This window comes from Pyricularia grisea, chromosome VII (genome assembly GCF_004355905.1).
Source record: "Pyricularia grisea strain NI907 chromosome VII, whole genome shotgun sequence".
Classification (NCBI taxonomy): domain Eukaryota; kingdom Fungi; phylum Ascomycota; class Sordariomycetes; order Magnaporthales; family Pyriculariaceae; genus Pyricularia; species Pyricularia grisea.
The window spans coordinates 261,286-285,234 of NC_044975.1; the positions used below are offsets into that span (position 1 = coordinate 261,286).

The following is a 23,949-nucleotide window of genomic DNA, read 5'->3' on the forward strand; positions in this document are numbered from 1 at the left end:
GGTCTATACGCACAACCCCCCCATGTCGTCAGTGCGCGGCGCAGCAAAGTAAGCAAGCGCTACACTCATTCCCCCAGGGCCCTTGTTCTCAGTCAGCAAAACATCTCAAATTGTGGACAGGCTTCCTGAGGCTTTGTGCCAATTTCCAGAAAGTTGCTGCGCCTGCGGGCAGTACGAAGGTGACTAGATCCTGCAGCCTTGAAGTCTGTAGAGGTGGGAAGAAGGTTAAATTCTGCAAGTATAAGGACGCACGAATCCTCTGCAGAACGGTGAGCATTGTGTTTCATTGACGCATGCAGAGTCATCATCCAATCTACTCGACTAACCAACACACGACGGTATTCGAACTTGCAGTTGGTAACTATACTGCATGCACCCTGATCCCTTCGCAGACTCTTTGGATCCTGCGTCGTATAAGCCTATGAGACTCGGCAACCTCCAAAAAACAATATATTCGCAGCCTAGAACACCATAAAAAGCAACAAGCGCAGAGCCATCACCCAGAAATCCCACCTATTCCTCGCCAAGACCACCCACCAACAGCCACCCCTTCAGCTACAAAACCAACCCTCTACAAAAGCTCAAGATGCAGCTCCCATCAGCCATCATCGCAATCCTCCTCACTTTCGCCGTGCCTCTCGCCACTGCCACGCCATCGCCCGGCTATGGAACCCCGGGCGTCATCGGCAAGATCAACCGCGAGGCCACCGCCGACATCAAGGCCAGGTCCGCACCCTTGGTAGCCCCGACCGACGTCGAAAGAGAGCTGCCGGTCATGATCGCCGCCCGGTCCCCCGGCTCACAAACGGCGGCCCGGCTTTATGCTAGGGGCATGGGCAAGATCGCGAGGCGGGGGAGGGTTATCCTGCCGCCGGCGATGGAGGGCATGCTCTGAACGTGCTTCATATTTATCCTTGGCTGGTGACGTTGGTTTTGGGTCCCATCTTGTGTTGGGCTAGACGACAATGGTTTCTTTTGCTTTGTTTCTAATGTATCATTTGCTCGTTTTTAATGCATAGCGGACGGCGTGAAGGCGTTTCGGGGTCTTTTCTGGTAGCGCTTCACTGTTAGGATACGGTCAAGCCAATTTTATATAACACGAGGTCATACAATGCATCATTCGTAATTGTTCTCCAGTTCATTCGAGGTCTCATTACTGCTAGATGTGTGGATCTTAATACCGTCGTAGCAGAACCAAACTTGCACAAAAATGACTCGTTTGAGTTTACGTTCTTGTTGGAGGTAACAACTCGGGTGTCCTTATTCTCCTTCCCGTGTAGTACATGACCCGAAAGCTTCATTCGTATCGATACCAAACCACTCACGCATGTCGCAAAACACCATCTTTGATCATCTTCTCTACGATGGCTGCCCGCCTGGCGGATTCCTGCGCGTTCCTTTCGGCTCTCTTCTTGGTCTGTATTGCCCTCCCGCCCACGCGAGGCTTTAGCTGGGCCCTCTCCTGCCTTCGTTGAGGGCCAGTCGTGTTTGTGGTAGTGACGGCTGGGGTCTCGCCGGTGGTCACGGGGAAAGTAGCTGGAGACTCGATGGAAGGCGGACCCCCCTGCTGTTGCTCCTGGTAACTCTGCTGGTGATGATCATCGCGACTGTTCAAATGCCGTTGCTGATGCTGTGACTGATCATCTTGCTGCTCGTGCCTTGGTAGGTACTGTGGGTGATATCTTTGCCGCCGCTGCCGCTGCCCTTGCTGCCCTTGCTGCTCGTATTGCCGGTTTTGCCGGGGTTCTGTCGAGTACAGCTCCGCCGCAGGTCGAGAATCCTGTTCCCTGTTCTCTGGGGAGAATGGGGTAGGTGGCGGGGGACTGCCATCCGGGAACGTGTCGTGATGACTGTTCCATGCGCGGAATGGTCGAGTTGGCGTGGCAAACGTTCGCATGTTCGCTTGGTTTCTCGGGCCAGACGAAGGAAGTTGCTCTCTGCCGGGGTTCTGGTGGTTTCTTGAGCTCGCCGGTGCAAGCCGGCCTTTAGAATGAGCCTGTGTCTGACGATATTGTGGTTGTTGATACATGGCCATGAGATCATATCTCTGGCTGTCCGTTGGAGCTGGGATACCTGGCTCGTGAATTTCCACATCGTCTTCGCCATCTTGCATGGTTGCATTGGCATCGCAATGCTTTCTACCAGCTTGGAAGATAGCTCCATGATTATAACCAGGTTGATCAAGGACGATAGAGTCCAGCAAGTTGGTGATTTCCTCTTCTGAGATGAGACTCTTCTGAGTAGCCATGGTGCATTTCACGATGGGTAGTCCGAGAGTAAACTGATGCTTTGCAGGGTTCCGGTCCTAATAGAGCTTAGCACTCGAGTCTTGGTCGGATATGTACAGAAAAGGAAAAGATGTTGCGCCTGGTGGCGATAGAATTTTGTCAATGAGTACTTTGAAATGATAATAAAAAAACAAAAGAAAACGGCCTAGCTATGTGAAAGGACTCGGACTGGTTGGTAGGTGAAAGGAAAATGACGACCACCCATCAAGTGCACAGACCTTCTGCCAGAATTTCCTTGCCAGTCCTCATCCAACGCGTCTTTGCGAGCTCTGGTGCTGTTGCGGGCTGTCACGTGAGCTGAATAGGATTGAAGTGTAATCCATGATAGGATAAGTACGGTTAAGAGTGGCATGTCCTTCTTCGAGATGAAAGACTGCGTTCTGTTGGCAATTTGAACATTCGCAAGGAGTACATCCTCAGCTTATATATATATATATATATATATATATATATATATATATATATATATATAGCAAAAATGATGACGTACTCGCCCCTCGTCGGATCCGAATTACCTCTCCTTCAACTGAATCCACTAGAGACAGACGAGATCCAAGTTAGATGCAAGTTTGTCCAGGCCTCATTAGACGCAGAAATCCGCTTCAAAGCACCCTACTACACTTGGGGCAATCCCAACGACACAAAGCCCATCCTACTCAACGGTCAGCAAGTCAAAGTTACATCAAATCTCGAGGCCTGTCTTCCTCAGTTTTGCGACCCAACCGAGAAGAATTGACACGAAGAGGGGGGCTGAGCCACGCTAGTGTTGTGGGTAGACGCCGTGTGTATCAACAATCTTCCGCAGAGGAGGTCATCATTTGGCTAGGAATGGCGACGGAGCACTCCCGCGCCGGGATCGCGTGTATGTGTGACACCGTGGATGAGAGCCTGCGGATACTATTGGAGGGCGACGGGCAACCGCCACTCATCTTTGGCGATCTCCCTGACACCTTGGTAACAAAGTTCCACCCCATACTGGCGTCAGCGGCAGCCTCCCCCAAACTACTGGGCATCGCAGTTCTCGGTAGAGACTGGTTTACTAGAGTTTTGGCGCTGCAGAAGCTGGCCATGAAAAGTCGTGTTTCGTTCCGTACCGGCGCCGTAGACATCGGGCTGTGTCAGCTGTAGTCGGCATGCTTTGGGTTTAACATGGTCCTGATGCGCGACTGGAGGGGTGCTTACGCGTTGACACAACTGCTCGGAGATGCCATCGAGAAGAGCTTGAGTGCAGCCAGTGTGGTGATGATGCTGACAGACTACAAGACGCAAGCAGACTTCTGGGTGTGGAGAATGGGGGGAGGGGGGTGGGGGGAAGGCAGATAGGTGTCGAGGAAAAGGGGCAGTTTTCCCTTTGGAAACGCTTCTCACCATAATCCCACAACCAGGCACGTAATTGCCAGTTGACAAAGTCTATGGCTTGCTTGGTATCAGTGCCGACTTTCCGAGGAACGCATCGTGACCGACTGTGGCTTGTCCACGCTCGAAGCTTACATGCCGGTCGTCAAAGCACGACTCTCTTTCTGTGCGCAGCCAGTGCTGGGGGGATGCAATCAAAGGCATTCCTTCATGGGTGCCAAGATAAGACAGGGTACCCGACAAGAACCAACAGCGGACAGCGCTCCCCAAGCATGATATTGATGTATGCAGTGGAATAAAGAAGCATACATTTTCTGCGTCTAAGAGCATCAGACTGTCTTCTTATCCATGGTGGACTGATATGACGTCCAAGAGTCTGTATTTGAGGGGTAGTTTACTAGGCCGGATTGTGCGCCCGACCCAGCGCACTAGTTTCTCCGTTCAAGACCAGACTGAAGCCTTTATCGTCGCCCACGCCAACTCATTTTGACAGTTGGAACGCTTGAGGAAGCAGCGGCAACTACCATGGCTGCCTATTACATAGTGCAGGGAGGAGGAGCCCTGACATACGTCGAAGCCACTCCGGAGAGGACTGTTGAAAACAGTCGCCAGCGTCCGTGCAGCGAGGAAACCCACAGGTACCTGGCTATGATACTTTTCATTTATATAGGTAGGATAGTGATGACTTGCCGTCACTAGCAAGGGATGTTTGGCCTAGTCCCAGCAGAAACAGAACAAGGGAATGTAGTCGCATTGCTGGTCGGTGCTCCAGTATTACATATGCTTCGCAGGGAGCCTGTGGATGATCTTGGAATAACAAAAGTCGAAGAAGTCTGGAATTTGATGGGAGAGGCATATGTGCAAGTATTAATGGATGGTAAGCCGTTTAAGTACCTAAGGTAGGTATGGTGAATTGAGCTAAACTGGGATCTAGGTAGGTACCTAGGTACCTGTTTGTTAGTGGAGATTAGCTAAAGATGCTTGCTGCTTGGCTTGCTAAACAACACGTGTGTTGGGCGTGACACGTCTCGTGGCAGAATCCCAAGCGGTCAAGGTAAAAAAAAAAAAATCGGAGCAGCCGTTTGCGTCAATGATCCATCCATCAATCGCAGCAGCGCATTCCTTCCTTTGTTTCCATTCATTGTTGACTCAGGCTAGTTTGATCAGGGCTAATCCATCTCTTGCTCTGTTTGATCATGACTTTCGCTTCGTTTTCTCGACTTCAACAACTCACTCAGCCATTGTTAAGAACTTCAACTCTCGCAACAGCCAATTTTGCCAAAGTTTCTTCAACATACCAAGCCTCCCGCACTATCATCACCCTCGCACCCATAATGGACTCAAAGTCCAACGGTCGCCCCCCGCGTAGGAACCACCGTAAGAGACCAGCCAACAACGGTAACGCGACCCCCGACTCTGAGAATCGCCGGCCTCGACAGAGACCCTTTAACTCTGCAGCATCTGCTCAGAGAAATAAGTCCCAAGATGCTTCTTCCGCACCATCACCTGCCCAGGCGACCAGCGCCGCCGCCGTCATCGACAGCAACTCCCCTCGCTTCGCCGATCTCGCCAGTGAGAATCTCCTCGAACCTGTGCTCCTTGACACAATCACACAAGACCTGAAGTTCGACCGCATGTCGCCGGTGCAGGCCGCCACTATTCGTCATCTTATCGCCGACCGCGGCGATGTTCTAGCACAGGCTAAGACAGGAACTGGCAAGACCATCGCCTTTCTTCTCCCTGCCCTACAGACGCTGCTCAAACGACCCAGTTCGCGCGGCAACAACATCTCGGTTCTAGTCATTTCACCCACCCGTGAGCTCGCACTACAAATAGCAAAAGAGGCACAGGCGCTGCTGCAGAGGCTGCCTCAATACACAGTGTGCACTGCCATCGGCGGCACGAACAAGGATGCTGAGCAGAGGCGCATCCTGCGCGGATGCCAAATATTGATCGGCACCCCGGGCCGACTTAACGATCACATTGAGGAGCCAAGTGTGGTGGAGATGCTGCAATCTTTAGACACGTTGGTGCTTGACGAGGCCGACCGTCTGCTTGACATGGGATTCATCCCGCAACTCAGGAAGATTGTCGCGGCGCTCCCCAACAGGCAAAAGGTTCCCAGGCAGGGCATGCTTTTCTCCGCCACTGTCGCCGAGCATGTCGCCAAGGTCTCCAGCATTGCCCTCTCGCCCGACTACAAGTTCATCTCCACCATCCCCAAGGGCGAGTCCAACACGCACGAACGGGTACCGCAGCACTATATCGAGGTCCCCAACCTGTCCGACTGCTTGCCCGCCCTTGTCGGTGCTTTGAGGCACGAGCTGGCTGAGAGCGCCAACCAGGACGATTTCAAGGCCATCGTTTTTGCCCCTACTGCTGCCCTCGTGGACCTCTATGCCGCTGTCCTCGAGGCACTGCCCAATATGCCCCGCATCCTGACGCTGCACTCGCGCATGACGCAGAACAAGCGCACAAGGGTGACTGAGGACTATCGCCAGTCCAAGGCGACCGTGCTCGTGGCCACCGATGTCGTCGCCCGTGGTATGGATTTCCCCTCGGTAACCAACGTCTTCCAGGTCGGTATGCCCATGGACAAGGAGTCATACATTCATCGTCTCGGCCGAACGGCTCGTGCCGGTGCCGAGGGTCGTGGGACTCTGATCCTCTCTGCGGCAGAGTCATACTTTCCCCGCAAGATCATGAAGGACTTTACCTTTATCGACCAGGCTGCGGACTTGAGCGCCCAAGACGACATCAAGGAGTTGACACCAAAGTTGGAGCTTTACGGCAAGGCGTACCAGTCCTGGCTAGGCTTTTACAAGGGTTTTGTCAAGCCGCTCGGCTGGGACAATGAGCAGCTCGTGCGCGAGGCCAACAAACTGGCACTCGATGGCTTTGGCGCGCCCGAGGTTCCCCCTTTGTTCAAGAGCACGGTCGGCAAGATGGGAATGAAGGGTGTCAAGGGGTTGGTGGTGGTCAAGGACCCGCCCAGGGAGCAAGGCAAGGGAAGGAAGTCTTGGTAAACCTCGGACTAGTCGTATCTTGCACTGTTTGTTTGCGTTAGATGTTTTTTTCCTTCCTTTTTTTCGGCTTTTTTATCCCATTTCGACCGTCCAGAACGGGCCTGCTTTTGGGTTTTACTTCTTTTGTCTCTGTGTTGTTGAACACTGTTCATGATACCCCTTGATAAACTGGGATAAACCCAATGGCAATGATTTGCGTGGGATTGGTGGAAATAGAATATAGATTAAAATCAGATTATTATTTTCCACATGTCGAGTCACCCATATCCTTGAGCGAGGTTGATTGCCATAGTTAACATTAAATCACGTGGCGGAATACTTTCTTCTTGCTCCTGCGCTCAACCCGGCTTGGATGTTGTTCTGTTATGTGATTTGGTAATGCCGTTAACTGCATGCCGAATATTCTTGAGTCTTGAGGGTTTCTGTTAATCTGGTGGTAACAGAGTCTTATATGTTGACTCTTGGCAATTGCAGAGAAACGACTTGGTCGCTACGACTTTTGGGCCAATGTAGAATACATTTGAAGGTTCAACAGTCGGACCATTTCCGACGTAAATCATAGTCTCCCTTCCCAGGAGGCCCTTGATTACAATAGCCACAACGGTGGGGGAACACCAGCCTGGCTAAGGTAGACAGAAGCTCAAATCTGTTTATCACGTAGCCACCCAACAAGGAGCTGCTTGATCAACGCCAGAGTCATGATCTCCATCCTTAACCCCACTATATCTTTATTTATGAAAAGTCTACGTTTCACCCGCCTCACTGCGAAGAGCTATCGCGAGCCTGAATAACAGGCCGAGTCTCCGCTTAGACAAGGCTTTTTACTTGAGTGGTTATACTGCTTTGCTGGGATTGACCCGGCTGGCTTGTTTTAAGTTGTTTTAAGTATACGAATGGTAGAAGATAAATAGCGATCATTTACAACCGTCATAACAACGAAACAAAGGATATTATATTGAAAATACTAAAGGCTTATTATACTTCTTTTTCGGATTTCTTTTCTTCTTTTGCCTTTTTTTTCAACTTGGTAACAGCGCCAGGAGAGACTTTGGAATAATATCTACATTGGGTTATACCGGATCTATAACGGATGCATTTGTTTTAGAAACATCAATTTTTACTCTAAAAGCTTACAGCCACTGTAATAAACTTTAAACGCGGTAAAACTCAAATATTTATAACTTTTCGTACATCTTTACATAATGGGAACTTTTGATGGTTGTAAATGTTTCACTGTATTCAGTTTTGGGTTGTTGCAAAGCATGATTTTTAGAGGCAAACTAATGAAAAACCCGTTCGCGTTCCCATATTGCTGGGCAGGTGCTTTAGCAGAAGATAAGAATTTTCTGGTTTATCACAAGCTTATGATTTTGACATAGATCTTTGGTTGTATTTTTGAGCTGGGTAGGTATCTAAAGTGGCCTATCTTGCAACCACCAATCTTCCAACAAGGTGGTGTATAATCAGTCTCAGACAAGCGGCGTTGTTTACATGGTGTGTCATGGGTCGGGGGCCTGGGCCCGCTGGCTTTCCTTGTCATGCATGAAGTCCCAGATGCGGCCGATCGCCCCTTGAGTCGAGCTAGGATCTAGGATCTTCTATCTATGTCTGAAAATATATTCGGGTTGGGGCTACTAATCGTGTTATTGTGTTGTCGGAACGATAGCAAAAAATGTATAAAGACCGGGAAGAAACCTCTTCTGTTCAAATGAGCGGCTGTACCTTCACCACCGCCATCTCATTTTTCTCATCTCACACTCTTTTTTTTTTCTTTTTTTTTTTTTTTTCTAAGCTTCCACTTTTTGTGCACACATATAACACTAATACTCAGGCCGAAGATGCTTCGCTTTTCGTTCGTTTACATCTTAACATTACTGTCGCCTCTAGGCCACAGCTTATCCACCTTTCCAGATAGAGTCTACCGAGGCGACTTACGCGGTCCTAAAGAAATCATGAGAAACCATTTTTTGCCTGTGGATTATGCAACTCAGCGATACCACTACCACAATATTAGATCGTTGACCAAGTACGGCATAGACTACGCGTCGGCCTCGCGGTTCAAAGAAGTCGCCGCGAAGTACGCAAAGAAACAAGCAGAAGCAGTTAAAGGACGTCCCAGAAAAAAGTTTTATATTTACAAAATCAACCCCAAAGGGATTAATCCATCCGCTCTTCAATCAGTTGCATTCTTGTACGATTTAGATGGCCAGACAGAGCGTTATCCCAAGGAGGAGGAATGGGTCATAACGGGCAAAATCCCTTGGGAAAACATAGAAGGGTGGACCATTGTGTTCCCAAATGATTTTAGGGTCTATGTACCAAGATGGGCTTCATTGTATCGACCGGATTGAGACTGGGGTGTCAATCAAACGTTGCGTGAACGGGAATTGGGTGGATGGGCGGAAGGGATGGGTATGAGTCGTGGACACTACTGCCCCTTGGGAGGACTTTTTTTTCTTCTAGCGTCTGTGATAGGTTTTGATGAGTTTACTGTATTTAAGATACCCTTCTTGTCTACACACGTGGGGTGCGTATTGAGTGCCCTCACTGACGTTTAACAAGATTAATTCTTTTGAGTTTACGTCCGGCTGGCGCAGCAATCTTTACGAGTCCGGTTTTGGAAACAATCTCATCTGATCAGCAACAGATATACCACGCATCGATGTATCGATCAGATATCACGAATCGCATGGAAGGGTAACAAGGGTTACAAGCACCGTGACCCTATCCTGTTCAATCCGGGTGGCAACTGAACCCGAACAATGCCAGATGAACGTGGCCACCATACAAAATATCAGCGAAACTAGGTCAACTCAATCAATGTTATCGTGTTCCATTTCCATCGCCTCTCAGGTCGAAGAGTATCAGCAGCTTGAGCGCAAAAGATATCAGCGGAAGCATCGCCACGTGAGTATCCCTGGATTTAAAACATGGTCCATGGAGCTATGAATCCGATGGGCATCACGCAATCGCTCTCCAAGTAGCAAGATTTGAAAATATCAGGTCGCGTGACCTGGCTTGGTCAAAATCGGCAGTTTTGGACAAGGATAGATACAAGACGAGTACGGCCAATTTGTAGCACATCTTCACCTTTCCAAAGACTGTTGACAGACCATGTGCTATAAGCGCATTTCTCACTTGGTCGTTGAAAAGACGTGATAGCAGCAGAACAGGGTCTGTTGGGATCAAACGTAACAAGGGAGTTGATTGTTGGTGTAACTCTGACTGTCTAGATCGAGTGTGCGTTTTGGAAGTGAAGGATCGTGGCGTTGAGGAATTCGCTAGACTCGTTAAGAGTATCGAGAGAGGATGAAAGTCTGGGAACAAGGCTCGGAAGGTACAGTCGGAGATGGAATGGGGATTACTGCTCAAGCTGAGCATCGCGAGTAGGGGAATCGGTCTTTAATGGACAGTGTAGGAAAAAAAGCGACTCTAGACAGGTGCTCTTCTACGTTGAGGAGGCACTCGGAGGCGGCTGGAAAGATCGAGCATGGGGTTTTCTGGTGAGCTTTTCACAGTGTCAGTATTCGCAACGCGGATAAACACTCACATTGGGTCCTTCATGCCCCAAGTCCAGTGACAATGCTGAAGTCAAAGGGCGCAGTGTTCCTGCCATGGCATGTTGTCGATGATCGATGCCCTACCCTGATGGCTGAAAGGGCAGCTAGTTGTTGAGAGGAAGACAGCACGACGTTTATCTACATCGTACCAGTCTTTCGGTAACCCCACCTGGCTCACTTGTACCTATGATCCGCGCCAACCACATCTCTCTGCGTCGAATCGAGGCAGCATCGTCGTTGATTTGTCACGTACCACGTCTTTGCCAGATAGGCCGAGACTGAAGACTTGCTTCTCGTCATGCAACAAAGGGACGGGATAGATGAATTGCGGCGGTGTGGTTGCTCCAAGTGTCATTCAGGATGCCCGGATGCCAATTGTTTGCCAGTGGCCCGCACGCGACCGCCTCAAAATTTTTGTCGTGGTTTGTACAGAGTTGTATCATCAACTGCAGATTCTGACCTGTCAAGCTGCCAAGGAACACGAGATGAGTGTGCGCCCCAGCCCTTTTGCCCATACGGACCAACTCAGTGATGCATAAATCTCTAGCGTGTCGTGGTTTGGGCGCTCTTGTTGTTGAGGGTGCATGGCAGCAAATCGGTCCGGGAAAGAATCTGCAGCGCTAGTTCTAGGCGCCGGCGGTGTGGGTTGTTGTGATAGGCTTGGTCCAGATGTTGAAGATAAAAAGAGAGTGTGTGAGGGTTGTTGCAGGGGGAGAGCTGCAGCGGTGTGACGAGGAAACGCCACACATAAAAAAGTTGTGTTGTCGAATAAAATTCCCCTTCTCCATAAGCTGGGAGAGATAGGTTGGAAGATGGCGCATCGAGATTGATTTGAAACGGCATTGTCAGGTCATTGGAGAGACAAAGTAGTCGACAAACCAAATCATGATAGACATGCACCATGCAGCTAGGAAAATGACTTGGACAAGCGTCAAAACTAAGGTGATTTAGTCCTAGACTGTAGACAATTTGAACGACCTGTGATGGAGACATTTTCTTCCCCGCAGCTAGCAAGGGACTCACTCGGTCGACGGGGCGACACCAGTTCGAGTTATGCTTACGGAGTTTGTAGTAGTTCACTGTCTGTGTGTTAGTGGGACCGACAAACAGGACGGTGCCTGACAGAACCACCGATTACTGACATGAGTTTTGCCCCTTGCTAGCAGTGTCGTAGTTGGTACGGAGTGTGTTGTAGTAGTGCCCGCCTCGGATGTGATGGATATCCGTACATGGCTGGCAGCATGGTGCTACGTCTCGGCCATTCACGCAGCTTGGCAGCTAACTGGACAAAACAAACAAATCTGGCTAGGGTAGGTTACCATTAGGTGCGGAGTGCCCAAGCAAAGCAAGTGGATTGCGTTGAGGGTAGGGGTCTCAGCCCTAAGAAGCAATATCATTCTTTCCCCGCTTTCAACCCCTCATCGAAGAAGCATCGATATTTGTTGCATTCTTTTTGTTTCTTTGTCAAACACGGGATGCTTTGTCCACCAAAGAAGAAAATAAAACCGGAAACCTTTAGTCAATGGAATCTAGGTCTTGGACTTCTAGACAAACTTGACAGCTGACAAGAACAAGTTGAGGCAGATTCGGCCCGTCCGTGTCGTGTCGAGCACGGATATACTCCGTCACTAGGCATCGCCAGAAATTAGCGACTGGACGCCTTCCATGCAAGCAATACTGGCTTGGCAGTCCGCAGGAAAGAGGATCTATTCTAGCTATTATGGGGCCATGCACTCCAGGGCATGGGTCTATGGCGTTTTTTTTTTCTACCAAGCCTAGCTACCTAGAACTAAGTCCAGTTGCTAGTTACGGAGGTTGCAAGGGTAAGTTTCCCGCAGCCTACCAGGTCACGCATTAGTGGATGGAGACTGTGGCAGCATTAGCGTAAAAGTTAGGGTACAAGAGCAGATCAGCGAATCTATGTACATACGGACTGTAGTAAGTACCTCTCGACCGCTTTTGACGGAATATGCAGCGCTAATGCGAGATCCCTGTCCGCAGGTACCTGGCAGGCCTCTGGAAACTTATGCCTGCAACCTCCGTAATACCTGCTCAAGTCCAAGAGGACCGATCGATTCAAAGGTGGATACCCGCATGTTTGAGCCTGTTTTCCCCCCCGATTTCCGTGCTTTCCTCCCTTGCCTCCGTCTTCCCGTCTGCGTCCGGCTGGGTTGTGATGAGACGCAGTATAAACGATGCCTTTAGATCGACCCAGGGAAATATTGCACTTGCCAATCTGCGTTGACGCCACCCAAGATTCCGGGCCGAACTGTCAACTAGACCCCAGATTCCAGGGATACTAAAATAGTGTAGGCACACGTCATATGCAAGGGATGTGGTATGGTGAGTATTTTGATATTACATTCTAAGCACAGCACGATATTGGCAATTTTGTGGTGACATGCGTTGGATTTTCCTCTGGGTTGTTTTGTTTTTCTTGGGAACTGCAATTTCCGGTTGCCACCGCTAAAATGTAAGGCGAACAAGCTACTCCGTAATACGACATTGGCATTGGGAAAAAGCAGAAGCGAAGAAGCAAGTCTAGACGGAGGGACATGAAAAGCACGGTGCTGCATGGTGGGTGGCAACCACTTCAAGCCACGCCAACTCACTCTGATGACCGCCTATTGCTGCTTCAATGCAGATGGGGCTATTTGCTCATCAAATCCAACTATTTGCTACGTTGGCCTTTTGTTTTTCTTATCCACCGCCTCGTATAGGTCTGGGCTTTCCAAGGACTGTAAAAGAGTGTGTGACATGGTTGAAAAAAACTGGATGAGGCCGACCCCTGCATTTAGCCGCCGATCTGGCAGGAAGCCGAGACTCGATGGGAAGAAAAAACAAAGAACAAAAAAAAATCCGAAGAAACTAGAGCAATGTATCACACGAGGAGATGAGATCGCAGATGTTTAGGTTCTGCAGTGATCCTCAGCTTGAATATTTCCGGTGGTTGTGACATCAAACAAAACCCTCAGTCCCTGAAAACCCCCGTCTTCCCTCGGTTGCCGGACGCCGGGCAGTGACCCCTGCAAGCATCTAATGCGCCATCCCGCCGATCAGCCAGGCAAATTCTAGGCCGAGAGGGCCGGCTGGGATGACATGCTGGTCCACAAAGCAAGTTCCCGTTTTGTACGGAGTAGCTCATACTCGGTAGCCGCAAAAAAAAATCCAGGGATTCTTCTTCCCTGTTTTGTTCCGCTCTACTCGTGACGAAATTATTCCGAAATTCGGATTTCCTAGTCTAGTAGTCAATAGCGGGTCATCAAGGTGGTGGCTGTCAGAGAAAATTGGTCTCTCAACGCAAAGCTGCAAAGCAACACGCTGCAAAGCAAACTGCAAAGCAACTGGCCGCAGTGCGTGTCTCCGCTTCGTTATGGTTTGACCGCTTTTTGGTGGCGACAACGAACAGTAACACGCATGGCCTTTGGGCTTTGGGCCCCTGGCTAGGCTGGGCTGGGCTGGTGTGGTGACTGGATGGGCATTGGTGCTTTCGGTGGGCAGAGAGGCAAGCAGGCAGTATGGCCACGTTGAGGCCCGAGGCTGCATGACCCATACCTGACCTGACCTACCTGAGCTTGACTGGTTCCGGATCGTGGATAAATAGAAGGCTTCCTCCCTCCCATCAACTAACTTTCTCCTTCTCTTCTCATCATCCCAAAGCTCACCATAGCAATAGCCACTCTTTAGACTCCTACTTCCAAACTACTTAATAATTAATCTCCTCGTCTTTTTTTCGAGACCCCTCAACCCAACCTAATTCAAGATGTTCTCCCTCAAGACCGTTGTCCTGGCCCTCGCCGCCGCCGCTTTCGTTCAGGCCGTCCCCGCCCCTGCTGACAGCCCCTCAGTCTCCATGGCCATGCAGCAGTGCGGTGGCAGGGACAAGGTCGTCTCTTGCTGCAACAGCAAGAAGTTGAGCGAGAACAAGGCTGGCCTCATCGGCGAGATCCCCGTTCTCTCCGGCGAGTGCAAGAACATCCCCATCAACGTCCTCTCCGTCAGCCAGCTGGTCCCCATCAACAAGTTCTGCTCGGACACCGTTGCTTGCTGCTCCGGTGAACAAGTTGTGAGTAGCACCTCTTCATTCCTACCCATGGTCGATCGCGAAGAAAAAAGTTTACTGACCACACCTCTTCTTTTTACCACTCTCACCACAAAATACAGGGCCTTGTCAACCTCCAGTGCGTTCCTCTTCTGAGCTAAATGGCTTAATGTCTTTGCGGACATCTAGCTATTTCTCATATTCGAGGATGCATGAGATCACGAGGGGATGATGGCGGAGGAGGATGGTTGGAGTTTCTGTGAGGGAGCCTGGATCCGGCGATCAGCGTTGAGTGAAAGTTGGTCCTGGCTTGCTGGGGGCCCTGGTTTCGTCCTAAGCACTCGGCGGCCGTGGAATGACTAGGCACACATCCCGCTGGATCCTGTCTCGCCTGAGGGATTGATGTCAAGTTTTGGAAGCATCTGGAAGGATGCCCGCTAGAGAAGTCTCTTCTCGTTCCACTCGTTTAATAAAACCCCTTCCAGACCTACTTTTGTTCTTGATGCTTGTGCCTGTGAATCATGATTGAAATGACATGGATTGCTTCATTAACCACAAACGTCTTCCGCGCGGCTCTAAAATGCACCAGCTTTTTATTGTTTGGTTTAACCAACCGCCGGAACTTTGCGAAAATTGGCGGCCTTGTATCTGAGAACTTCCTCGTCGAACGTCACAAAGTTTACCTCCCACCCCGCCAAACCCCGTGGACAGAAAACCTTGACCAGTTGCTCGCTAACCTTTCCACTCCCAGACCATTCCTCCTATCTTTATCCTCCTTTTCCCTTCTACTCTGCAAACATTACTCTGCAGCCATCAACACAAAGGTGACTGCAGAACTACTCACAACATCAGCAAGTGTAGAATTACTCCATATTGAGGGACTATTCTGGGGAAAATTCAACTGCTACATGATTTGAATAGTCCAAGTAAAATGTTCAGGCACACAAATAAGTATAATCAAGATCTGAGGGCACAGTGTTAGTCAACTTTGTTAGTAATCAGATCAAGACCTTGCCTTGTGATACAACATTTACAGGATGTGATACCGGCCAAGGCTCTACATCTAGTCTCTACTGCAGCATGTGAAGATGGCGTAATACACTAAACTCTATTCCAACGACATGAAATATACCGTCAGAGAGAGGGCACAAGTGAAATAAATGTTTCGGTCTTCAGCTCCATTTCATTTTTGGCCATCCGTGTCGTCGTACTTGTCGCCCATTGGTTCATTAACTGATATAAGACTATTTCTACGCCCAAGAAGTCGCAGATGACTATTTCAGCTGGGGTTTGACGCAAATATTCAAAGATCTAGGGTGCACCATACGGAATCACTGACTATAAAGATTCGGCTCTTCCCGAACATAATAAGCAAAATCAGAATACAGCTGTTGCACCCGACGAGAAAACAATACGAACACCTACTACAATGACAAAAGCACACAGCAAGTTTCGCTAAACAGACTTGTAACACTCGTGTGGCGCAGGACCCTGAAGGCGCTGAATTCGAGTCAAGCCCTCACTGTGCGCCACGGCCTCTCTCATTTCGGTTCTGCCCGTGGCGAGCCTAGAAAATGCCATGCATTCAGCCTGGACCTGCGCCACTGTGTCACTCCCGGCTTTCGTCTGTGCACTGGTATATTCCAGTATCTTAAATACCGATTTGTAAGCAATCTTTTTGTTTCTCTGGTTCTCAGGTAGTTTGCCTTTGGGAAATGTGGGTTGGACATACGTCTTCTGAATGCCAAGCAGGAGAGCTGTGGGGTGGTGGCCGATTTTTTTACGTATTCAACCTCTGAATACGGCTTGAATGGGCCTCCGGATTTCTTGACACACTAAGAGTGATATGTGCAAAAGGTGCATCACACTGCTGGGTGGTTTTCTGGTCTCGGACGTCAGTATCACTGAGGTTGTTGCACTCAGGTTCTGCTCAGAACGCTTTCAGTTACCCATCCAGTTTCGTACATGGCAAGGATCTTCTGTTCCTTGTATTTGGGACCACTGAAGCCAAAACTACCTGCATTACGTCAGTGAGGTCTAGATACACTCCCAAAAGTCGAGATTCGAGAAATGTGAAGTACCATGCATTTGCCTCTCCACCCAACTCATTCTGTGAAACAGACAAGCCTTGGTTTAAATCTACCGTTGCCATGAAAGAGATGCCAACTTATCTGAGATCCACCCAATATTAAGGCCTGTTAGCCAACCAGTCATTACCTTATCTATTGTATTCTCAGCCGCTGACAAAGAGACGTCGAGTTTTGGGCAATAAGTGGAGTATTTCGGCAATCGATTCCTCCGGTCAAGCGTTCATTTCTAAGGGAGAGCTTCTGTGATTAGGTGATTGTTCCGCTACAGTGGGTGCCAGTCTGGCTTTGGTGGAGCTTCTGGCAAACGTCCACTAACAACTTGGACCCCTGGCCGGCTCGTCGCTTAGAAAACCCCGGCGGTGTGGACCATCGGCAGCTGACAAACTGTTGGTTAGCAGCTGGCAAGAACGACGACCAGTTGCCAGAAATGAGGGAGACTATAACTATAGCCAAAGAGCAAAGCAATAAGAAAGGTCTTTGATACAGAAAATTGTGATGTGCTTTGCTTAGATAGGCCCTTGAATTGCTTTCAGTAGGAAAAACGTCCTCTTTCGACTTATTCTTGACTCAAGGTTCGGTACGGTATATTATTGTGTACTTTTGTCCAACCGCAACAACAAGTGAGTTACTTAACAACCTTCAATCATCGCCTCTATCACGCCAACTAACCAATTTCCTTACTTTACCTCGAAGCGCAACAATGTCCGAGCAGTCAATTGCACCGGCGGCCTCCTCGAGTGCTCTTCCGTCCACGGGAGACAGAGAGAAAGATGGCATGACGAACGGCGGCGAGAACGGCCAGAATGACCAATGCGCTTCGATCGAAAAACCCTCTCCGCGGAAGATGCATGGCTTCAAGGTACGTACGCACACTAGAACTCCAGTTCACCAATACTGCAAAAAAAATAAGCTAGGTTTTTATTGCAACTTGTGTGACAGCGAAAAGCTGACACTGACACCGCAACTTCTTTCGCGTAGTGGTTTCTCGCCATCGTGGGCCTCCTCTCCTCCCTACTCCTCTACGCTCTTGACACCACCATCGTCGCCACCATCCAACCTGCCATCGTTACGAACTTTGGCAGGGTCGACCTGGTCCCTTGGCTGGCCGCCGCTTTCGCGTTGACCTCGGCGGCAAGCACGTTGCCTTGGTCCAAAGCGTACGGTACCTTTTCGGCCAAGAAACTCTTCATCGGGGGTACGACAGTCTTTATGGCCGCGTCAGCCTTGTGCGGCGCTGCGCCCAACATTAACGCTTTCATCATTGGTCGTGCGTTCCTGGGGATCGGCGGCACGGGAATGTACCTCGGGATCATGACCATCCTTTCTGTCAACACGACCGAAGTCGAGCGGCCCCGATATTTGAGCATGACAGGTTTCTTTTGGGGTATCGGAACTGTGCTAGGTCCGGTAGTGGGAGGTGCTTTTGCTGAAAGCGCCGCAACGTGGAGGTGTATGTTTTGCCCCTGACCTGGGTGACCCCCTATAATTTAACCCGAAAGATTCGGCACGTGGCTAACAACCAACTTGACTGATAAAAACAGTCGCCTTTTACATCAACCTCATTGTCGGAGCGATAATGGCCCCCATTTACGTATTTATCCTCCCCGACTATCATCCCCAGCCCGGTGTCCCGCTGCTCGAACGCCTGGCACAACTCGACTACTTGGGTGCCATTGGATCTGCATGCGCATTTCTATGCATCATGATGGCCATGAACTTTGGAGGCGTGCTGTGGGCTTGGAACGACGCCCGTAGCATCGCCTTGTTTATTCTGGCCGTCGTCATTTTCGTCGCCTTTGTCCTTCAGCAAGTATTCCTGTTCAGGACAACCCTCAACTACCGCATGTTCCCGATGCACTTTTTCAAAAACCGGACAATGGTGCTTTGCTTCCTCATCATGTGTACGTTGAATTTGCTTCATCAATTCTTTCAGTTTTCGGCTTTGAATTCATTTGACTGATCACACTAATATTTGTATAGTCTTTGCTACTTTCGGAACATTTATCAGCATCTTCTACCTACCGCTGTACTTTCAGATGATTCGTGGTGCCACGGCCATGGAAACATCTCTCTACATATTGCCATTCATCATGTTTTTATCGACATGTGTTCTCCTCAACGGACACTTTATGGCAAAGACGGGTTACTATTATCCTTGGTACATTTTTGGAGCCGCGCTGCACCTTATTGGCGGTGCACTTTTGTGTAAGTGTAAATGATTCCATCCTGCAACAACCATGTCAAAAACAGACAAAACTAACACCCACCCTTGGCCAAAAAAAGACACGGTCGACGAATCAACCGAAATGGCCAAGATCTACGGCTACACCATCCTCCTCGGCACCGGCGTAGGCTGCTACTGCCAGGCCGGCTTCCCCGTCGCACAGGTGACGGTCGACGCCAGCGACATCCCATACAGCGTGGGCTTCATGACGGTCAGCCAGATGTTGGGCATCTCGATTGGCACAGGCCTGTCGGGCGCGTTGTTTGTCAACTACGCCCATGCTGGTCTCGAGCACGTCTTTCCCGACTCCCCCGCCGAGGATATCGCCTCCGCTGCTAGTGGTGTCAGCAGCGCGCTGCTGGCGGCAGCCGATGCCGAGACCCGAGCCCGCGCCATCAGCGCCATCGCCGATGCTATACTGAACGCCTTTGTGCCCATCATGGTCGGTGGGGCGTTTTCGCTAGTTTTCAGCGTGTTTCTGAAGCGGGAAAAGCTCTTCAAGGGAAAGGAGCAAACAGCAGTGATGTTTTAGTTCTGGAGGGGAGCCTAGACAAGGGGTCACAGCTTGTGCAGTGTACAGTGTGCACATTTGTAGTTGGGTTTTGTGGACTGGCTACCTGCCTGAAGGTATATACGTACCATTGGAGGTGTTGGCGGCTCAGGTCTGTTTCGATAGGGGTTTTCTTTTCTATTGCTGTATCATCAACGTTCATTACCAGATTTTCTTTTTCTTAGAACGCAGAATAGTGTTGCCAAAAGCTTTCCAACCGGATAACATAGAATGATGCATACCTATAAAAGCACCTTCTTACACGTAACAGCCTCAAAAAGAAAGGAAGCGAAACAAACGTCAGACTGGCAATACTAGCTCAGCGCTCGTAGTGTCCGACCATAACCCATCCATCTTAAAACTTGCAAGTTAGCATAACAGAGGCCAACTCAGGACTGCTGGGCAAGTGGACTACCGATCCAGACAGACAAAAGTAGAAGATGTTAGATTAAAATCCTTTCTCAAAGTGTTCATCTAGTTACTACCAGGTGGCCCGCAGGCTTACAGACAACACGCCTATTCAAAGTCACCGGTTGAATCAATTCAAATTTATTATTGTCCCCAAAAAGATTCACCTGGCAAAATATCTGAATCGGGCTCTGATGGACTCCTGTTCAGAACGATTCTGTTGAATCAAGTCTTGCGGTTTATGTGGATCGAACACATGACCTTCAGATGTAGGGCTGAAGTGGACTTCAGTCTGACGCTCTCCCAACTGAGCTAAACCCGCTATACCAAGTTGCTGACCGTAAGGATGAACGCCTGACTCAAGTTTCCGTTCATTACTCGTGCCACAAAGCGCACCTTGTCTTTCTGACGACCGGAAAGTCAGAAGACATTGAATCGACTTCAACGGCTGATAATTATTAGTGCACAGAGAGAAGAAAAAAAGAAAAGAAAAAAAGCCTCTCCTACCGCTTGGTATGGCGTCTTTACGCCCATAGCGTGGCTCAAATATGCATACCGTTTTTGCGTTGCTCGCATGTTGGATCATGACACCGAAGCCGGTATTCCCAAATAAATCATGCGTTGTTCTACGTCAGGCATCCCCATCAACGACATCTGTTTGAGTTGGCTTTGGTTCAATCTAAAAACTGCTCGAGGTTTGTACAAGCAAGGAACAAAAGCCTTTCCGAAGGACTTGGTAGCACAATTGCAGATGCGTGTGGACTTGGAACACCGGCTATTGACTTGGCACTCCAACCCCCAGCATACATCGCCTCTCTTCAAACCGCGGGCGGATTTCCGTATCAACATCTTGGATCTTGCCTTGGCAGCATTCGACATATTCAGAATGGGTGAGGTGGTCGGACCCGCTGCAGGCTGCTCCCACCTACCAAATTCTCGTCTGAGAGCATGGCCCCAAATGGGGATCTGGTTGAGAGATGAGTCGCCCTTGGGAGCATTGAGGAGCACACTTATCGATACAGGAAACGATACTTAAAGAGCACTGTCCCTTACTCTGCAATGAAAGATCGACAAAAGAAGATGAATACAGAAGACCATGGCCAAGCCTCGACTGCAGACGGTGGTGATTCGTTAGGACACCAGAGCTGGGTGCCCCCCGGCGCTAAAATCCAAGGTTCGCCTGGCCTCGAGAGTCTGTCCATTCACGGCAGCCCCAAACTTTGACAATCAACTTACATTCCCATGAGTTGTTGTGGAAAGAGCACGGAGAAATTATCAAATTCATCATCAATACCTGGCGATTTCCCCTTAACCCGAAGCATGATGGCCATCTTTTTTCTTTCCTCGGCTGAAGGAACCCCTTTAAAGAAGCTCTGCGGGACGTCTGACTCTGAATACAACCCACCCAAGGAGCGGAGGGGCACAGGCCCAAAAGGGAACACATGCACCGTTAAATCCAAGCGAAGGAGGCACCAAAGGTCTGAGAAATATCCGTACAGAGGCTCTCTTGAGGTGAATTGACATCGGAGTGGCTATCTGTAGGAGGGAGATTAAAACTTGAATTCGGAAGCAAAGACCATCTGGACGGCCTTGGGGCTAGATAGTTCAACAGTAGACGAAAAAGGGGTTCAAGGGGTAGAACTTTAGAAGAACCGCGCTGTAGAGGAGAAAGGGTGAGAACCTGTAAAGTCGGTCTTGAGCGGCACCGTTGGCGTCGTAACATTGCATTGCTCCAATGGACATAACCCACAAACATCTCGCATGAGACAGGATCTCAGCCATCTCACCATCCATCACTGCGTCAAACAGTGTATGTCGACCTAAGCAATTGAATACAGTCACGGGCTCAGAGCTTCCAGCTGGGTCTACTTTTATCTAACTGCCACCCGAGGTCCGGGCATCACATTATCACGCTTTCCCTGATCCCTTTCGAGATGCTGGCGGATATCTGTTCTCAGTTTGAGAGGACTAAATCCAGCAGCGAACTGCACGACTTCCGCGTCCGACGCGACCATGAAGATGACCCCAAGTATGACAGCCGGGGGAATCAAGAATAAAGGGTTTCAGGCCAAGCTATTGGGAAAATGACGCCTTTAACATTCCCTCGGAGGACGGTTAAGGTAATGGGGTAATGGGGGAAAGGAAAGGAAGTCGAGGATCAAAAGGGCCGATGACTAGCAGTGATACTTCATTCAAGCGGCACGACGATCACTGGCATTGCCCATCAGGTAATGGTATGACACCTGCCGCCAGGCCCTTTGGTACTTTGCAGACCTTTGATTTCAATAATGAACTTCTCACCTCTCGCAACTTTAACCCTCTGCATATTGCAACAAGGAGTGCAGATAATCATTTTCATTGCTCATCGTTTGTTTGTAGCATACACGGCCGGCCGCTATACTCTCATCAACAGGTACTAGTCACGGGCGTTTGACCAAGCGCGATACATTGGCCGTTCTTGCATCTCCCAATTATGTCAACATTCAGACACATGTTGTTATCCGTGTTCTTGGCCGCAGCTCTTGGGGCCATTTCCCTCTTGTCTGGATTTGTGGATTTTAGAGTTAGTTGTGCTGTTCAATACATATAGTTCGTTTCATGCAAACAAACAAGGGTTACTTTACCAAGATTGCCTTCAGCGTTCTGGATCTCAGTACCACGTGCGGAAAGTTCTGCGGAAACTTCCTTTTGAATGACTACAATCAAGACGAACAAAACGGTGAGCATATCATGTCCAATAATCATACCAGGTTGCTTAAGGTGTGTTTTCTAACATACCTGCTGCGGTTATACCTGACGTCAGGGACGCAGCCAACATAAAAATAACGGAGAGCTGCATGGTGGCGAATGGCTATGATATAATAGAGAGAAGGAATTTGAGTAATGTGGCGTGATCCTTTGCAGGTAGTAAAAGTAAGTAGTCAAAAATGGAAACGGACGGTGAATGATACGATGCTTTGAATTGACCGTAAGAGGTACTAGCTACTTGTGTGCCTGATTTATATCGAGAATTGATCTTGTTGCTATGTTTAGGACGAGAGTTTTTGAGTTTGATATTCGCCGTACGAAACAGTTTTGTGTGTAACTCGAAACAGCAAGGGAAATTAGTCAGAGCAGGCAATAAAGCAAGGCCCTATCATCTTAACGTTGTAATTCAATTGCTGGCCAGGTTGTTACTTCTTCTCAACTTTACCCGAGCACTCATATACTAGAATTAGTACATACCATTCCTCGGGGTTCCTCTTGACGTCCTCCTTCATACCAACAAATTTCCCTTGCAACAGGGTAGTATTCTGTTGTGGACCAATACTAGGTACGCAAGGGTTGGTGGGGTAAACATGCGCTACTAATTATTCAGTTTGGCTTTTCTTTTAGGGCGCAAACCATAAATCTGCACGTCTGTTTCAAAGCGAACCAAACCCCATGGCAGCCGAGCTTGACAAAATGTCCCTTCATATGTCTAGAAGAAGAGACAATGGTGTGGGGCTGACTAGGCTGAGATCAATCCCAAGGCCATTTGGCAGATGCACAAGTAGAAAACATGAAATCGCGAGATCGGTAGCCACAGTTCTCTGGTTACTGGGCTAGCTTCGGAAACTAAATCTCTAAACCATTAGGTGTATCTTCCTAAAACCCAGTTGTATTACTCGTCGGCATCGACCGGTACTCGAGTGACGATTCAAGAAAAGTTGGCGTCCAAAACTGGCTTTCTTCTCCAAAACTTGGTCGCCGTGTCAAGGATTTCCGTCAAACACATGGATTCAATCGCGTGAACCTCTTTTCGTGACAGCGATGTTTTATATCCAGGCGTTTTCCATCAATCATCTCAGCCGCCGCCGATCAGCTTTTAACCACAGTACTGTGTCTAAGGTTAACGTCTTAAGCATATCAAATTGCTACCCACCAATAATTCATTAACCATATTAAGCAGCGTAGGCAAACTCTAGTCCAGTCAGGTTCCTGTGTTCCTGTTTAGAGCGATCAAACACCCACACATAAACTCATCCCTGAAGCCCAGAGCCCCACAAATTTCAATTGTGACTTTGCTTTGATACTACCTCGTAGTCACTTTCGTACGTCGGGAACTGTAAGCGCGAGCTTTGGGCAGCTTTTTTATAGGTAGGCCTTGTTTATGGGGCCTAAGTATCGGTCGTTTCGATGCTGCCGTGGTGGGCTGGCTACTCACCTGTAGGCAAGAATTTGCACCGGAAGTCAAGTCAGGCTGGCGCAATGCATTAAGCCACCAAGTAAGGGACTGCCTGGATAACGGATTTTGATGAACGGTACACATCTTTGGTGCTCTTAATATCACTGTCTAACTACATGCAATACCCCCTCTTTTTAGCTCCACGTAGCGGGGTGCCTGCGCTCCTTGCAGCAATGTATTCTGAGATGATTTAGAATG

At 49.2% G+C, this 23,949-nt stretch overlaps 7 protein-coding genes across 7 annotated transcripts; 5 read left to right on the top strand and 2 right to left on the bottom strand.

Annotated features, from left to right (window-relative positions):
- Positions 1–586: 586 nt before the first annotated feature.
- On the top strand, positions 587–895 carry PgNI_10139 (uncharacterized protein; the record flags this gene model as incomplete). Its single annotated transcript, XM_031130115.1, has 1 exon — positions 587–895. The coding sequence occupies one exon, from the start codon at positions 587–589 to the stop codon at positions 893–895; it is 309 nt and encodes a 102-aa protein (XP_030980435.1).
- Positions 896–1,321: 426 nt separating this feature from the next.
- On the bottom strand, positions 1,322–2,248 carry PgNI_10140 (uncharacterized protein; the record flags this gene model as incomplete). Its single annotated transcript, XM_031130116.1, has 1 exon — positions 1,322–2,248. One exon carries the CDS (start codon positions 2,246–2,248, stop codon positions 1,322–1,324), a length of 927 nt encoding a protein of 308 aa, XP_030979892.1.
- A 518-nt stretch (positions 2,249–2,766) lies between these two features.
- PgNI_10141 (uncharacterized protein) lies at positions 2,767–3,416 on the top strand (the record flags this gene model as incomplete). The annotated part of the gene is made up of 2 exons (XM_031130117.1): positions 2,767–2,950; positions 3,094–3,416. The coding sequence occupies 2 exons, from the start codon at positions 2,767–2,769 to the stop codon at positions 3,414–3,416; spliced, it is 507 nt and encodes a 168-aa protein (XP_030979891.1).
- A 1,562-nt stretch (positions 3,417–4,978) lies between these two features.
- On the top strand, positions 4,979–6,670 carry PgNI_10143 (uncharacterized protein; the record flags this gene model as incomplete). The annotated part of the gene is made up of 1 exon (XM_031130118.1): positions 4,979–6,670. The coding sequence occupies one exon, from the start codon at positions 4,979–4,981 to the stop codon at positions 6,668–6,670; it is 1,692 nt and encodes a 563-aa protein (XP_030979890.1).
- A 7,211-nt stretch (positions 6,671–13,881) lies between these two features.
- Positions 13,882–14,762, top strand: PgNI_10144 (uncharacterized protein). The gene is made up of 2 exons (XM_031130119.1): positions 13,882–14,296; positions 14,395–14,762. The coding sequence occupies exons 1-2, from the start codon at positions 13,994–13,996 to the stop codon at positions 14,431–14,433; spliced, it is 342 nt and encodes a 113-aa protein (XP_030979896.1). The 5' UTR covers positions 13,882–13,993; the 3' UTR covers positions 14,434–14,762.
- Positions 14,763–17,062: 2,300 nt separating this feature from the next.
- On the top strand, positions 17,063–19,118 carry PgNI_10145 (uncharacterized protein; the record flags this gene model as incomplete). The annotated part of the gene is made up of 5 exons (XM_031130120.1): positions 17,063–17,221; positions 17,341–17,812; positions 17,904–18,263; positions 18,343–18,567; positions 18,646–19,118. 5 exons carry the CDS (start codon positions 17,063–17,065, stop codon positions 19,116–19,118), a joined length of 1,689 nt encoding a protein of 562 aa, XP_030979895.1.
- Positions 19,119–21,950: 2,832 nt separating this feature from the next.
- Positions 21,951–22,383, bottom strand: PgNI_10146 (uncharacterized protein; the record flags this gene model as incomplete). The annotated part of the gene is made up of 2 exons (XM_031130121.1): positions 21,951–22,087; positions 22,323–22,383. The coding sequence occupies 2 exons, from the start codon at positions 22,381–22,383 to the stop codon at positions 21,951–21,953; spliced, it is 198 nt and encodes a 65-aa protein (XP_030979894.1).
- Positions 22,384–23,949: the final 1,566 nt, after the last annotated feature.